Source organism: Brienomyrus brachyistius, chromosome 7, assembly GCF_023856365.1.
Source record: "Brienomyrus brachyistius isolate T26 chromosome 7, BBRACH_0.4, whole genome shotgun sequence".
Taxonomy (NCBI): domain Eukaryota; kingdom Metazoa; phylum Chordata; class Actinopteri; order Osteoglossiformes; family Mormyridae; genus Brienomyrus; species Brienomyrus brachyistius.
In genome coordinates, this window is record NC_064539.1 from 30,252,696 (window position 1) to 30,266,725 (window position 14,030).

Consider the following 14,030-nt stretch of genomic DNA (forward strand, 5'->3'; position numbering starts at 1 on the left):
GCCTATCCCAGAAGCAATGGGCACAAGGCAGGGAACAACCCAGGATGGGGGACCAGCCCATCGCAGGGCACACTCACACACCATTTACTCTCACATGCACACCTTATTAGCCTCAGCATGTTTTTGGACTGTGGGGGGGGGGGGGGGGGGAACCCGTGAACCCCACGACGACATGGGGAGAACATGCAAACTCCACACACATGTGGCCCAGGCGGAGACTTGAACCCGGGTCCCAGAGGCGTGAGGCAACAGTGCTAACCACTGCACCACCATGCCGCCCCTTACAGTGCTAACCACTGCACCACCATGCTGCCCCCTGTGTAAGTCATGGCATCACACATTCACCTGATAGCTGAAATACTTTGGACAAATCACTTTTTATTTCTACAGCTGAATTTAATAAGGTCGTGAAGTTAACATCATGATACAAATAATGCTTAAGACAAAACAATGTATAGACAATATTTAACTACAACTTTAAATACATATGTATAACTAATAATTGTGTGTTCTCCTTTAATGTCGTATTTGGACAACTATAATGGACTTCAAATTGTGCATTTTCTGTATTTGCCCAAAACATACTGTATTTCCAACAGGAGACACAACGCAAAAATGAAAACATGCAGTACAAAACCGTTAAAAAAAATTTGCAACTACAGGTGCTGACGACATACTCATAAAAACGTACATAAACGCCAATACAGAAGCCCTTGAAAAGGTATTCTGTAATCAATAAAACAAAGAACAGTAAACTGCATAAATGTCTAATTCATTGCGAAGATGATGGCACAATTTAAATTCTTTCAAATCACTTGCTCTGTACTGTTTTCTGAGTCCGAATTGAGGTGGTCCCCCAATTTCTCCACTTTTCACAACAGTACTTTTAGTTTTCATCTTCATCTGTATACAAAAAGTCTTTTTCTTTGGGATTCTGATCCGAAATCTCAGATTATAGATGGACAAAGGAAGTTTCGTGGAAGCTCAATCAGATCACAGAGCTGTGCATTCTAAACGTAATTCTTCTTATCATAGTCCCCGTTCTGCATTATACTTTTCGGCGGTGGGGGATATTTAACCGCGTAAGCGGTGTTTTTGTTCGGGCAGGAACAGCACAGTATGGCTCCTCCGGAGAGCAGGACTGCAGTGGCGGCCCATCCGATGTAAATCGAGGCTCCGATCTCTCGTTTTTGTCCCATCGGGACGTTCTGGTCGTAGAAGGCCACAATTATATTATTAGCGATCCAACACAAAGGCACCAGAACCAAGAGCCCGCTGATGATGTAAGCGACGCCACCAGCGTTGACGACCCTGGCTTTCAGCGCTTCTGCCTTGATGCAGTTGGTGCACTGCGCGCCGGCCACGGTGATCATCAGCCCCACCACGCCCATCACCGACGAGATAACGGTGAGGGCCCGGGCGGTCTGTACGTCTGTGCTTAAGGCGAGCACCGAGTCGTACGTCTTGCACTGCATTTGTCCGGTGCTCTGGACAGCGCACGACATCCACAGTCCATCCCAAATGTTTTGAGAGACCACGATGTTGCTTCCGATGAAGGCTGTCACTTTCCACATGGGCAGACCGCAGGACACCATCACCAAGAGAGTGCCAAGGACGCAAAGTCCTAAACCAAGGGTTTCTATGCAAGCAGAAATCATGCTTTATCACTCACTTCTTTTAGACTACTTCTTGTTTCTTCTTTGACTTGCTGTTTCAACCAGGTCCTCTTCTTCCCAATGGGCTTTCAGAGCGGACAAAGTTTTGTCGCAGTTGGTTAACTGGCCGCTCTAGTTTTAACTGCACACCGTTTTCTTTCAAATGTTTGACTGATGTTGCAGTTCGCTTTAGGACAAGACTAAGAGTCCTGACAGAGCTGTAGTAAGAAAGCCTCGGGGTACTTAGACGCCTCAGAGCTTATTCCTACGAGTATTAACCGTGGAGGAAAAACTACGGACCAATTAGAAGCAGCCGCATCTAGGCGCAGCCAATGAGACGGCAGAGAATTAAACGGGATGGACAAAGGGAAGCGGCGGTGCGAGAAACAGTTACTGACGAGTGAATGGAGCTGGGGGACTTGGGGAAGGAGGACAAACGGCGTTTTCCTGGCGTTTCTAAACTGGAAACCGTTATCCCACCGTGGACATGTGTAACGCTATACTTAAAATTGCACATAAAATCCGTGCAAAAGAAGATTGATAAGAAATACTTAAAAACCACAGATCACATCACTAAAATAATACGAGAGACGTATAAGTAATAAGTTTTTCATTAGAGCATCAGACGCTAAAGTTTTCTGTCCACAGTATAGCCACCTGTAGGTTTTCTGGGAACGAAACAGAATCCTTAGAAACAGTCTAGCAGTGTTCCCTCTGGAATCACGTTTGGTTCCTAAACTATCTGGTATGGATTTCGGTCCACGTGTAGCCCAGAACACCAGTGAATTGCGCGTCTCATTGGTCGGGAATCATTTCATAGTCTAGTTAAAATTTCGCTTGCGCAAGCAATGTGCGCACGTATTTAATTACTCGGTTTTGGCTGTAACACATTATGTAAAATAATTAGATGTCTTTTTAAGGGCTTGCACACCAATGTCAATTTTCATATAGTTTAAACATGTATGATTAAATCAGATGGATGGATTTTTCTTGTAGTGTAAGGTAGTTTAATTCTTGGGTTTAATGAATACTGAATGTATATACGGTACAAAGTACAAAACGATCGCGTTCTTATTGCGTGTCTGTTAGGGTCGGACCGGTAATCACTTGCAGGACAGTGATGATACAAACAAGCATCAGTGAAAATAGGAACGCAAATGAATCTACCACAATCACTCTTCGTAGTTACACTAGGCCTAGATGCCCCTAATTTGTATCCTGACATTAATGATTAAAAAAAAAAACAATCAAAGAGAATGGGAATTTATACACAACCGAACCATAACAGGATGCAGGTGCCAAAAGCACTAAAAGTGGCAGGCTTTTCTGACATAGCTCGTGCTTAATACTGGCTGCGGGTACGGGTCTCGACAGTAAAATGACCAGAGAAATGCGGGGTATTTCTGTGCTTAACAAAAAAAGAAAATGAAACTCAGGTGATTGGAGTTTGTTTTTATCCAGTGACTTTATTCATTTGTAATTGAACGAAATGTATAGCATGTCGTTATATTATATAGTTTCAGCAGGTATAGTAAAGGCATTTCTATAGACGGTTAAATTGATGATTAGAGATTTTTAATTAGTACTGCCGATGCAGATATCGTACACAATGTTTTGGACGGTGTCTTGTGACGTGCTGGAAGCGTGTCCTGTTAGGAAGTTATCACTGTTCCCTGGAAAAACCCGTGGATACAGCGGAGACGACAAGAATGAATGTGGCGTGTCTCATAATGACGGAAATGTCCAACCAGGGTAGGTAAACCCCCCCCCCCCCCCCCCCCCCCAAGTCCAGCCACACACTACGCACATCTTGACTGGCTTCTTCAGGCACAATAATTTTTTTCCCTGAATAATGATCTTAGGTGACAAATTCATCCATCATAAAACACATCTGAGAATAGGTCTACATAAATATTTCGGATATTATTTTAGATAGTAAAATCTATTAATAATTATGAACAATTTGAAAACGATAAACCTCGTAAATTTTATTAAATGACTTGTTGCTATAATAATAATAATAATAATAATAATAAAAGCTTTCCTGTAAAAAAAAATGATGATTAAAGACTACAATTCTACAATCTAAAAACGTAATAAAAATTTTTGAATCATGGTTACGAAAAATATGTGAAATTATGAGTATTCTCTGTACAGCAAGCAGGCCTATGATATAATTGTGAATTAATAGTTACATACATAATTACATGCATAATTACATACATAATTACATACAATTAAATACAAACATCAGCAAAAAAGAAGCTGGAAGCTTTTAAAATTAACTTGAAAATCAAAAGTTTTTAAGAAAGACTGAAATACCTGCTAGTAAAATTTCATCAACCGCTTAGATGTTTCAGTTTAAACTTAATAAGTTTATGGGTTTGGTTTGAGAGTAATTCAGTTAGCCTTGCTAATGAGTGTGCTCATAAAATCGCCCCATTTCCGCCACCTCCACCAGTCTCACCATCCAGCAAAGCCGATATTTTAAAGTCGGTATTGAAAATATTACTGGGGTTTCAGCACTTTTGTTCATTTTCCTAAAAGGGAAATGATTTGTGGGATTAGGGAAGAACATAACATATGAGATAATAAAAGTCATGGTAACTGTGGGACAGTCTCGCACCCTGCATGTCACAAAGCCTGTCACGTGGACAGCCATTGTTCTCCAGCTCCAAGCTGTGACTCATCCACAGAAACACAGTGTTTTGTACACAGATTCCCTCATGGGACTTCGGTGGGCATGAGATTTGCTTGGTGAAACAAAACACAAATGGCCCGCAAAGTACTGGGATTGAATTAGATAGGACCTGTTGACTGACCTCTGACACATCGCTCACCCTCAGGGATTCGTTATCCAAGAACTTCCCCAGTCTTAAGAAATTGACTTCGGGACATTGGCTGTACTCTGTATTGTCCTCCATGAAGATTCATGAAATAAGTTCTACAGGGTGGCTTTTCCGCTTCCTTGCATTGACCCCCCCTTAGACCCCCCACCCCTTAAAGCCACCTCCCCCTCCTTTGCTCTCCAAATGCCGCTCACCCTACGCCCCCCTCTGTTGTGCAGAGGTGTGTATAGTCTGTCGAGGGTCACAAAACGGCAGGGAGGGGGGAACCTGCTCTGGTGTTAATTGCAAAGCTGTGACATCACAGAGTGGCGCCCGGCACAATGGGGCAGCGGCTCTCTGGGCATTTCCAAGGGCAAGGATTGTACCAGCATCCTTTGTGATTTGCTGCTTTCCTTCTTTGTCTAAATTCTGCAAGTCAGTATGGAGCAAAGAAAATATTCTGTATTGGAAAACAAGTCTCCAGCTGTTCAGGTGTGTGTGTGTGAGACACAATAGGTTTTCAGCAGTTAATCCTCTCTAACGACTGCTGTGTGGCAGCTCAGTGCCCCTATTTGATACACTGGCAAGTGTTTAAGGTCAGTCAGTGCGGGTCCACAGGAGATGAGCACAACAATTCACAAGATATTTCCAGTGGTCTGCGCCAACCCACACTTCAAAGCCTACAGTTACTCTTAATCATGAATTTAATGATGATGATGTCATAGTATGCCTCGATGAGCAGTCATCCTTTTGGAAATGAAGAGTTTTAGCTGAGGCAGAGAATAGTGTTCTAAATGACTGTCAATTCAGAAAGTTTAAATTTGAAGTTTAATCCTGCTTTGTTGGGTTATCAGCAAAGATAACAAATGTACTCATTGTAGGAGGAGCAGCATTTGTGCCCCTTAGACGAGAAGAAATGTTCGCTCCCTAGCTGGGTGTTATCATTCTGAGGGGGTTCAGATCGTTTTCTGTGTCGCACCACTTGGCAGCTGGTGTAGTGCAGGTGAGTGAAATACTTGTGCACAAGCCTCACAACAGCAGCAACAAACGGTGCAATCAAAGAACCAACTCACTCAGTCCATGGCATTATGTTTTTGGGAAAATTTCTGTGGACTTAGTGAATTTTGGAAATGGAGTTTTTCTTTGCATCACATACGGACTTAGTGAGTTTTTGGTTCCCAATACTGTAACATGATGAGGAAGGTCATTGACTGCAGGTTATCGGTGGTTATCTCAAGGTTAGCAAAACATGGACTGAGTGAATTTTGGAATTTGCTCTTTAACTGGAAGTGAACCAAAACAACCAGTATACAACACGATGACAATAAATAGCACTAAAGAACAGCGTTCACTGGTGTTTACTTTTATTCTTAACTAAATGGGCCCAGATAGTTATTTTTAGACTCGGAAAAGATAAAACTTTATTGATCACAGGGAGAACAGTTACATGATGCTGCTTAAGGGGCCGAACTGAACTGAAGTAGAAATGCAGAAACTCACAGCACTGAAAATCATTCTTGGTTGTCTTGTAGTAGAATATTCTGCTTAATGCCTTGGTGATCACATGCAATAGACACTCTTCTTCTTTTTAAAATTTCTTTATTTCCTGGCTTCCCTGGAATTTTTTCAGACCAATTTCCAGTCTCCCTCCTACTGACTCAGTCCCCCTGTGATTCCTTTGATTTCTGCGGGAACCACCCACCCTTACAGGAGTTTGTGTAACACTGGGACGCCACTTAAGTCCAGTAAAAATGACTCCCACCTTCTTTTCCTTTCACATCTGACTTTAAGCCAGGACTCTGGGGACAAAAGGCAGGCTCCCGTCTCTGGACGGCTTCTCATAAAGGGGCGGCTGCGTGACTTGCATTACTGGAACACCATCAGCGTAAAGGGAAATCCTAAAGATGTAAGGGCCCAGCACTCAGTACGGCGATCTCTGATTTTGATTGGCTAGCTGTGGTTACCTCACTGCATATGGTAACTACATCTGATCTGTTAGGGTGTGCATTGTCACAACAGCAAGCCACAGGGGGCTAAGACAATGAAAAGGCTGGCCTGAGAAAACGGGGTCAGCCAGTGTTTCAGAAACACAGTCCCATACTAGGTTCTGCCAGATGATGCTGGGAAGGAAGCCAACAGTCAAGCAGGATGGTGTCCAAACAGAAGTAGATCAGTGTCCTATATTTTGCTGAAGCCGCATTTACCGACTTGCCATTTTCGGTGCTACTTGGTAAAGCTTAACATGTGAGCCGATGGCCAAGACGGAATCCCTCCCCGCGAAGCTCGTGGGACAGATGCAGGGGAAACCTCCTTCTCATCGGTGGATGTCTTTGCTTGTGATTGGTTCACCCATGCCACTAACCGCCCTTTTGTTGCTACCTTGGCAGAATATTTGTGGGTCGTCTGGTCCACAGTGTCAACTGAAATACCTGTAGTGCTTTCTGGTTATTCTCTTCTTCTGAAAGTTGCAGTTCTCACAGTTTGCTGAGCGGTAGCATGTTGTACCTGGGTTTGCTGTGTAGGGTTAGGAATGTGTGCACATTACCTACAAAAGGAGGGAAAGGGAAATGGTGGGAACTGTGTGTGTGTGTGTGTGTGTGTGTGGGCATGGGGATGTGCGTGTGTGTGAGTCGTCTCCTGCTGTGAGCACATTGTGACAGTGTGATGCATTCAAACATTTAGATATAGAGTCTGACTTAGGGATGCAAATTTATCAAAGGTCCCTATATAATTAGCATCCCTCCTCCCACCATCTGCTCCCCTGGTGAAAAACATCAGTGAAAAATATTATGTTACACCATAAATCTGATGACGGTAACAGGTCCATAAGCATAATATTGGAGTGAGATTTGGTACTTCGACATACAGGTGAATTTAATTTTACTCCAAATGCTGCATGTGAGCTCAAATTTTACTTCCAAAACTCATCTTCAGGCTGCAAACAGATCCATCCATCCATTTTCCAAACCGCTTATCCTACTGGGTCAGGGGGGGGGTCCAGAGCCTATCCCGGAGGCAATGGACACGAGGCAGGGAACAACCCAGGATGGGGGGCCAGCCCATCACAGGGCACACTCACACACCATTCACTCTCACATGCACAATTTAGTAACTCCAATTAGCCTCTGCATGTTTTTGGACTGTGGGGGGAAAACCAGAGTACCCAGAGGAAACCCCACGACGACATGGGGAGAACATGCAAACTCCACACACATGTGATCCAGGCAGAGACTCGAACTCAGGTCCCAGAGGTGTGAGGCGACAGTGCTAACCACTGCACCACCATGCCACCCCTGCAAACAGATCATTTTAAGTTATTTACATTACAATCTGATCCAAGGGTAGTTTTAGTTTTGAGATAATAATAATAATGTTTTATTGACTAGAACTCGTAAGAATGACCTGATTTGCTGTGTTTCACTGCTGAGGGTGGTGTTTCCCATTGCCCTCCTGCATTGTCCCTGATGGCTTTTAAGTTTCAATTCCCCATTCCTGTTGTTTTGAAATACATGTTTACTCCTTTGGATGCAGCCCAACATGCTGCATAAACCCTACATTTTCAGTCTCAACTGCCCCACGTTAAAAATAAATCATTGCACATTAGGTATTGAACAGTTTCCTCCCTTGTGAAATACTGTCATTGTTCAAGTGTTTATAAACTCTCTGCAGTATCACAGGAACCATAATTGCGACAGTTTCTGCAAGCTAGAGGGAGTGGTCCGTGCTGCTAATAAGCTGGACCACACCAGAGTATCCAAAGTCTCCTGGGAAGTCAGCATGTTAGTGAAGATTGGGATCTCGTGGTGCCCGTCAGACTCCACGTACAGTGGCAACATGTGGCATAATAGCTACTGGCTGACTCACTTCCTCTGTGGATCTAGTTTTATCACGACAGGCTGATAAGTACATAGACCATGCAGCTTAACGGTCCTCATGTTGTAACGGATTGTAGTGATGGGAGAAAAAAAGATTTAAAAAAATCAGTGGGTGGGGTGGGCTGACAAGTGGATTGTTGCACTGCGTTATGGCAAGCGGGGTAGCGGACGGTAATCCTTCTGATCGAGGGTTTGGGAGGCAAAACCCAGAATTCTCCCATTTTTAGGGAAATACATCATACCGACAGGCTAAGTAGTCAGGAGGATGTGCCTTGACAAATACTGTCATGGGTCAAGGACATTGGGTTGTAGCGCTAGAGGAGGCCGTAGCACTCTTGAGAAGCTATAGGGATATAGTTTATGAAGTATGTATCTCCATTCCCGTTGGCAGTGAACTGGAGTAGAAAGGATAGCTAGATACTGCAATTAACCTTCAAGATTTGATGGAGAAATGAGTTGAAATTTAATGTGTATGGTGGTAAAACTTTCATGTAATATACTATGGAACCTCTGCATTTGTTTGGATAAGCCGAGGTTTTCAGTGTGGCGTTTACATTTATGGTCTCCTATTTGTCTGATACTCGTATTGTTGGAGCTCTGACTAAAAAACCATGTCCGCTCCGAAAGCGGTGCTCCAACCCGGAAGCACTGGGTCTCACAGCTGTAGAGCGAAGAGCTTTGCTTGAGGCTTTGTGTCTTCTTCTGTGTTTTCTGGAAAAGTTGAGGTGGAAAACCTTGTGTGACGTGCATGGGCCTACACTAGTGGCTGGAATTGGGAAACACTTCCAGTTTTTAGAGATTTCAGAACTTTAATCAGATGCTGCTCCAGTTACTTACCGCCAGTTTTCATATAGTCATTTTTACAGTGTGATGCCGAAAATGCTACAGTAGGTGTTTGCGCAGTTTTGCCTAGTGTACCTTTAGTTTATTAGTTATATTTTAGGTTTCATTTTCCCATTTTTAATTTCTCTGAGTATGTTTCCCAGTACTCAGCCCCCCGGACTCCCATCCCCTGCCCACCTCCCATATCCTCCTTCTTGTTTCCTGGTTCCCATTTCTTGTCTGCTTCTCATCCCCTGTTTTCATCAATGTCTTGCACTTATATATGTTGTCCGAAACCTGCCAGCAGTCCAGTCCCCAGTACATCACCTGGTTCCCGCAGTGTTCGCTATCAGTAGATACAGGAATCGTCAAATGGACGACCTGCAAGTTGGATGGGATGGCGCCTGTCAGACTAATAGCTGCTTGGTCTGTGTTTGATTATCAGAATAAAATGCGTTACATGTTTCAAGTTTCCTAAATCAGTCGTAACACCTATTCAAAGTGATCTACAAAGCAGTTGAAGCCTCCACCTCTTGCTGTTCCTTTATATTAGCTTGTAAGATTTGAGTCTGAGAACTGAATATGAATTGATATTTAAAAGCTTGCATTAAATACTGTACACTAGGTTTTCAGGCCTGATTGTGCTTCATGTTTTCTGTAGAAAAAAAAAGCAAAAAAGTCTTAAATGTGTTTAGAGGAAAAAGTTCAAAAGAACTTGCATAAAAAATAGCAAATGGTTTATGAAGTCATGGCAGAGGCACGTGCAAAAGTAATTAATATTATGATGGAAACAACAGAAGAAAGAAATTTGCACTCTGACACCTGTGCTGGCAGGTCCTGCAACTTGGACATCTGTGTCGGCGATGAGGAAGTGACCACACTGGGCAAATGTTCCGTGTAGAGATCTATGAAGAGCAGCATGCCACACTATGGACCCAATAATCTGCTATTAAAATAAATAAATAAAACACCTTCACATCTTCACCCATTTCGATAAGAACCAAACCGGATCTCCAGCCACCTGTCAGTCTCAGATGAGAGAATAAATTATCTGAGAGAAAGAGGTAGAAAACATAACCCTCCAGGCGGGAGAGAATGATTGTACAGATAGGATTTCCTGCTTCCTGTGACATCATTTCCCTCCTAAACAATTGTTCCCCAGCTAGATGGTATTGTTCCTTTTCTCCTCAGCTGTTTTCCCAAGAAACTGGAAATCATCCCAAGACCATTTTAATGGCAAAGAATTGTTTTGATTATGGAAAACTCAATGGTATTGGGCCTTTCTTAATATCTATTGCGCAAATCTATCATCTAATGTTTACACTGGCATTTTTAACCGCAAGCTTTACAGTCCAAAACCTGCAGAGCAGCGTGCTGCGCTGGGACTCGGACGGCGGTCGATTGACTAATCAGGTCCACAAAGATCTCCCCAACACTTGACCAGAAGAACTACCGTCACTAACCTTCAAGCCCTCGCCACAGAATGGGACATTGTTAACATCCCTCCTGTCAACATTCGATGCATTATGGTGATTTATTGACAGGATGCCGTCTATCAGTAGGAGTCTGAAGAGATCTTAATAACCATTATTACTCTGTTTTTTTTCTAGACAGAAGATAAGTGCATTGCACACAAATGTCTGGCGCAGAGTATTTATAGAAAAAAATTAGCCTGTTGTGGTTTTTGTCATTACTGTTTGCAGTGGGCAGTGGGTTAAATTAGTTTGCGTTTGATAATATGCAACAATCCCACTTTGGCTTCCAAAGCCCCTTTCCTCCCATTTTCATTTGCCATAAATGAATAAACCAAGTTTCTTTTAAAGTATTTGTTAGTGTTTTATAGAAGCAAGAAGGTTTTTCAAGCTTAATACTGCAGTTGTCACAGCTGCAGTGACCTCGAGCATCTTTCTGCTTCTGTAAACATCTCCTGTGAAAATAATATGGCTCCAGTCCAGGAAATTCGTAAAGGCTAAACACGCCTAATTCTCTGCGGGAATTCACTGAACAGACACATTCGCTGGTTTCAACTGAGCAGCTTTATGTCTTAGTTGTACTGCTGAGATTGAGTCAATGAAATTGGGTCAGTGGGGTGCAGGTTAGAAAATAACTGCAGCGTCCATTGTGATATAAGGTACGATGTGGGCGTTGGTGGATGCATTAGTGGCGTGTAAAACTTCCTGTCTGCAGTTCAGGGGAGTACAAAGTAAATAAACAGATTTGCTTGCTGAAACCCTTAGCTTGCACAGCACCATACTGAAAATACATTACAACCTCAATCCCATGATCCTCTTGTGTAGCTAATGCATAAGGAGTTTGAGTCTGCAAAGGTCTGATTGAACTTATTTGCAATACGTCCATTATGTCCTTCTAGCAGCCAGTTGTGTCACTTTTGTAAGCTAAGCAAAGGATCGTGATAAGAAAGCAAATATAACCAGCCAGGTGATTTTTAAAACATGACAGATGGACAGCAATGTGGTGCCGTTAACAAATTCTACTTCCTGAAGGCCAATTATTGTGTGGTCCAGGAGCAGCTAAGACAAATGTGGATTATGAAGCCAAGCCTTAGCTCAACTATGTCTTCTGAGGTCAGTCAGAAGTATTTCTGTGTGTTTTCATCAAAGCGTCTCTTTCAAAATCTGAAAGTCAGTAATTAACAATCCCTGTAAGATTGTTTGAAATCCAGCTAATGAAAAGGGAGCAGCATGAACACGTAAGCGTACGTTAAGAAATGATGGATAATTGCTCTGTTGTAGAATCATTATGACTAAATTGCTGGAGGATAGAAGCAATTTCCTTTGTTTAGGCTGAAGGGTCAAAAGCTGAATCATATTCTTTCATTACTCACCACGCTTACATCTCCTGGGTTTTTTTTTTACTTCTCAAATGATTCACCAGGCTGACGTTAGTATGGCCTTAAAACACATCAATCATCCGAGCACAGAGCCCATTGAAAAATGGACTCCAAGCATCAAACAAACAAAATGTGTCTGGTATTTCCTCAGACCTTCACTCCTCCTGTGGACATTCAAATGTCTTTCATGTCTTCATGTATGTGTGTGTGTCTCTCTCTCTATATATATCCATCCATCCATTTTCCAAACCGCTTATCCTATTGGGTCGCGGGGGGTCCGGAGCCTATCCCGGAAGCAATGGGCACAAGGCAGGGAACAACCCAGGATGGGGGGCCAGCCTATCGCATATTCGCATAAGGGTGGCTAAAACATGTTTTCAGTTATGTCACCTTTTTTTGTTAAGTACATAACTCCACATGTGTTCATTCATAGTTTTGATGCCTTCAGTGAGAATCTACCAATGTAAATGGTCATGAAAATAAAGACAATACATTGAATGAGAAGGTGTGTCCAAACTTTTGGCCTGTACTGTGTATGTATGTATATATATATATATATATATATATATATATATATATATATATATATATATATATATATATATATATATATATAGAGAGAGAGAGAGAGAGAGAGAGAGAGAGAGAGAGAGGGAGTACAAGATCAAAATTGGATGTTCATGTGACCTGGTATAATTAGCACTCAAAATCGGGTTTTAAAAATGTAATTAAAAATTAGTAACGTAAAACTACACTTCATGGTTTGGTAACTTTGCAGTCTTTTGGTCTTTTTATGAATACCGAGTCTGCAAGGAAGTTGTTCAGTTAAGCGGTGCGAGTCCAGCGCCCTCTGCGAAACGCCCAGAAACACAGAGACCACAAGTGTCGATGTTTCAGGGCTTGTTGGTGCTCACATCTTCTGCAGCTCACATCAGGAGGTATCTCACCGCTTCATGGTGCTGCTCTCACACCAGAAGAATAGAAAGTGCTCCCACCCCTATTGTGCTGTACTGGCAGGAAAACAGCTTTTACAGAACAAGCAATAAAGGTTAGAGAACAAACAATAAAGCCTTCCGGGAATGTGTTATACTGAAAAAAAGCCGGTCAGCACGGTGGTCGCCGGGCCGTTGTACCACAGAATGTCTCCTGTTTTTGAAATACTGGTTTCCTACCTGATACAAATGGCATTTGGGTCATTACTCTTCCAGGAGAAAAGGGCTCAAACCATTTCCTTATAAGCTAAGGGGTAAGAGTGCAGGGCTGCATGATTTTAACAAAAGATGAAACACAACTAGGTGACTGACATCAGCACCGAACTTTAAAGAAAACCGCACTGGCAAAGAACCACATTCCTGTGTCATCGTACCTATAAGAATACAAAGGAAAGATAAATCAGAAATGAACAATGATTGAAATATAGCTAATCATTAACAGAACGTTCCTGCGTACTTTCAATAGTGTGTGAGTTACAGTACTGTGCAAAAGTCTTAGGCAGGCAAAGAAAATGATATTTAGATTATCCTCATGTTGGTGTAAAACTATGATATCATGCCTGTCAAAGTGTGTCAGCTTAGCCATTTCAGAACCTCTGCTAAAATCATCCTAGCATTTGCAGCGACCGTCTAGTGCAGCCATGTATTTTTTGACTTGGCCACTAGCACACCTCATACAGCTAGTCAATCTCTCACTGACTGTTTAAACAAATATATTTAATTATTTAATTGAGCTGTTGGTGAAATTTAACAAAATCTTGGAACGGCTGAGGTGCCCCTGAGGAGAAGTTTGGGAACTGAAGCGGTGTTCATCTAGCCATCCAACTAGATATCAGTAACTTTTTAGAAAACAGAAGAAATTATTATTACTTTTTATTGTGTTACTCTTAATGTTCTAATGTTAAACTGTGTTTTTTGTTCTAAGCCAAAGTACACTTTCTACCCAGATAAACAGCTTTAAACATTTCTTTGGACGGCCTGAGACTTTTGCACAGTACTGTATATTT

The 14,030-nt window shown here is 42.3% G+C and overlaps 1 protein-coding gene across 1 annotated transcript; it reads right to left on the reverse strand.

The window, feature by feature from the left end:
• Window positions 1-358: 358 nt before the first annotated feature.
• LOC125746495 (claudin-5-like) lies at window positions 359-1,919 on the reverse strand. The gene has a single exon (XM_049020526.1). It carries the CDS (start codon window positions 1,656-1,658, stop codon window positions 1,011-1,013), a length of 648 nt encoding a protein of 215 aa, XP_048876483.1. The 5' UTR covers window positions 1,659-1,919; the 3' UTR covers window positions 359-1,010.
• Window positions 1,920-14,030: the final 12,111 nt, after the last annotated feature.

Bases quoted from the DNA above. Each gene is read 5' to 3' on its own strand.
- LOC125746495 (XM_049020526.1), bottom strand. From the start codon at position 1,658: ATGATTTCTGCTTGCATAGAAACCCTTGGTTTAGGACTTTGCGTCCTT.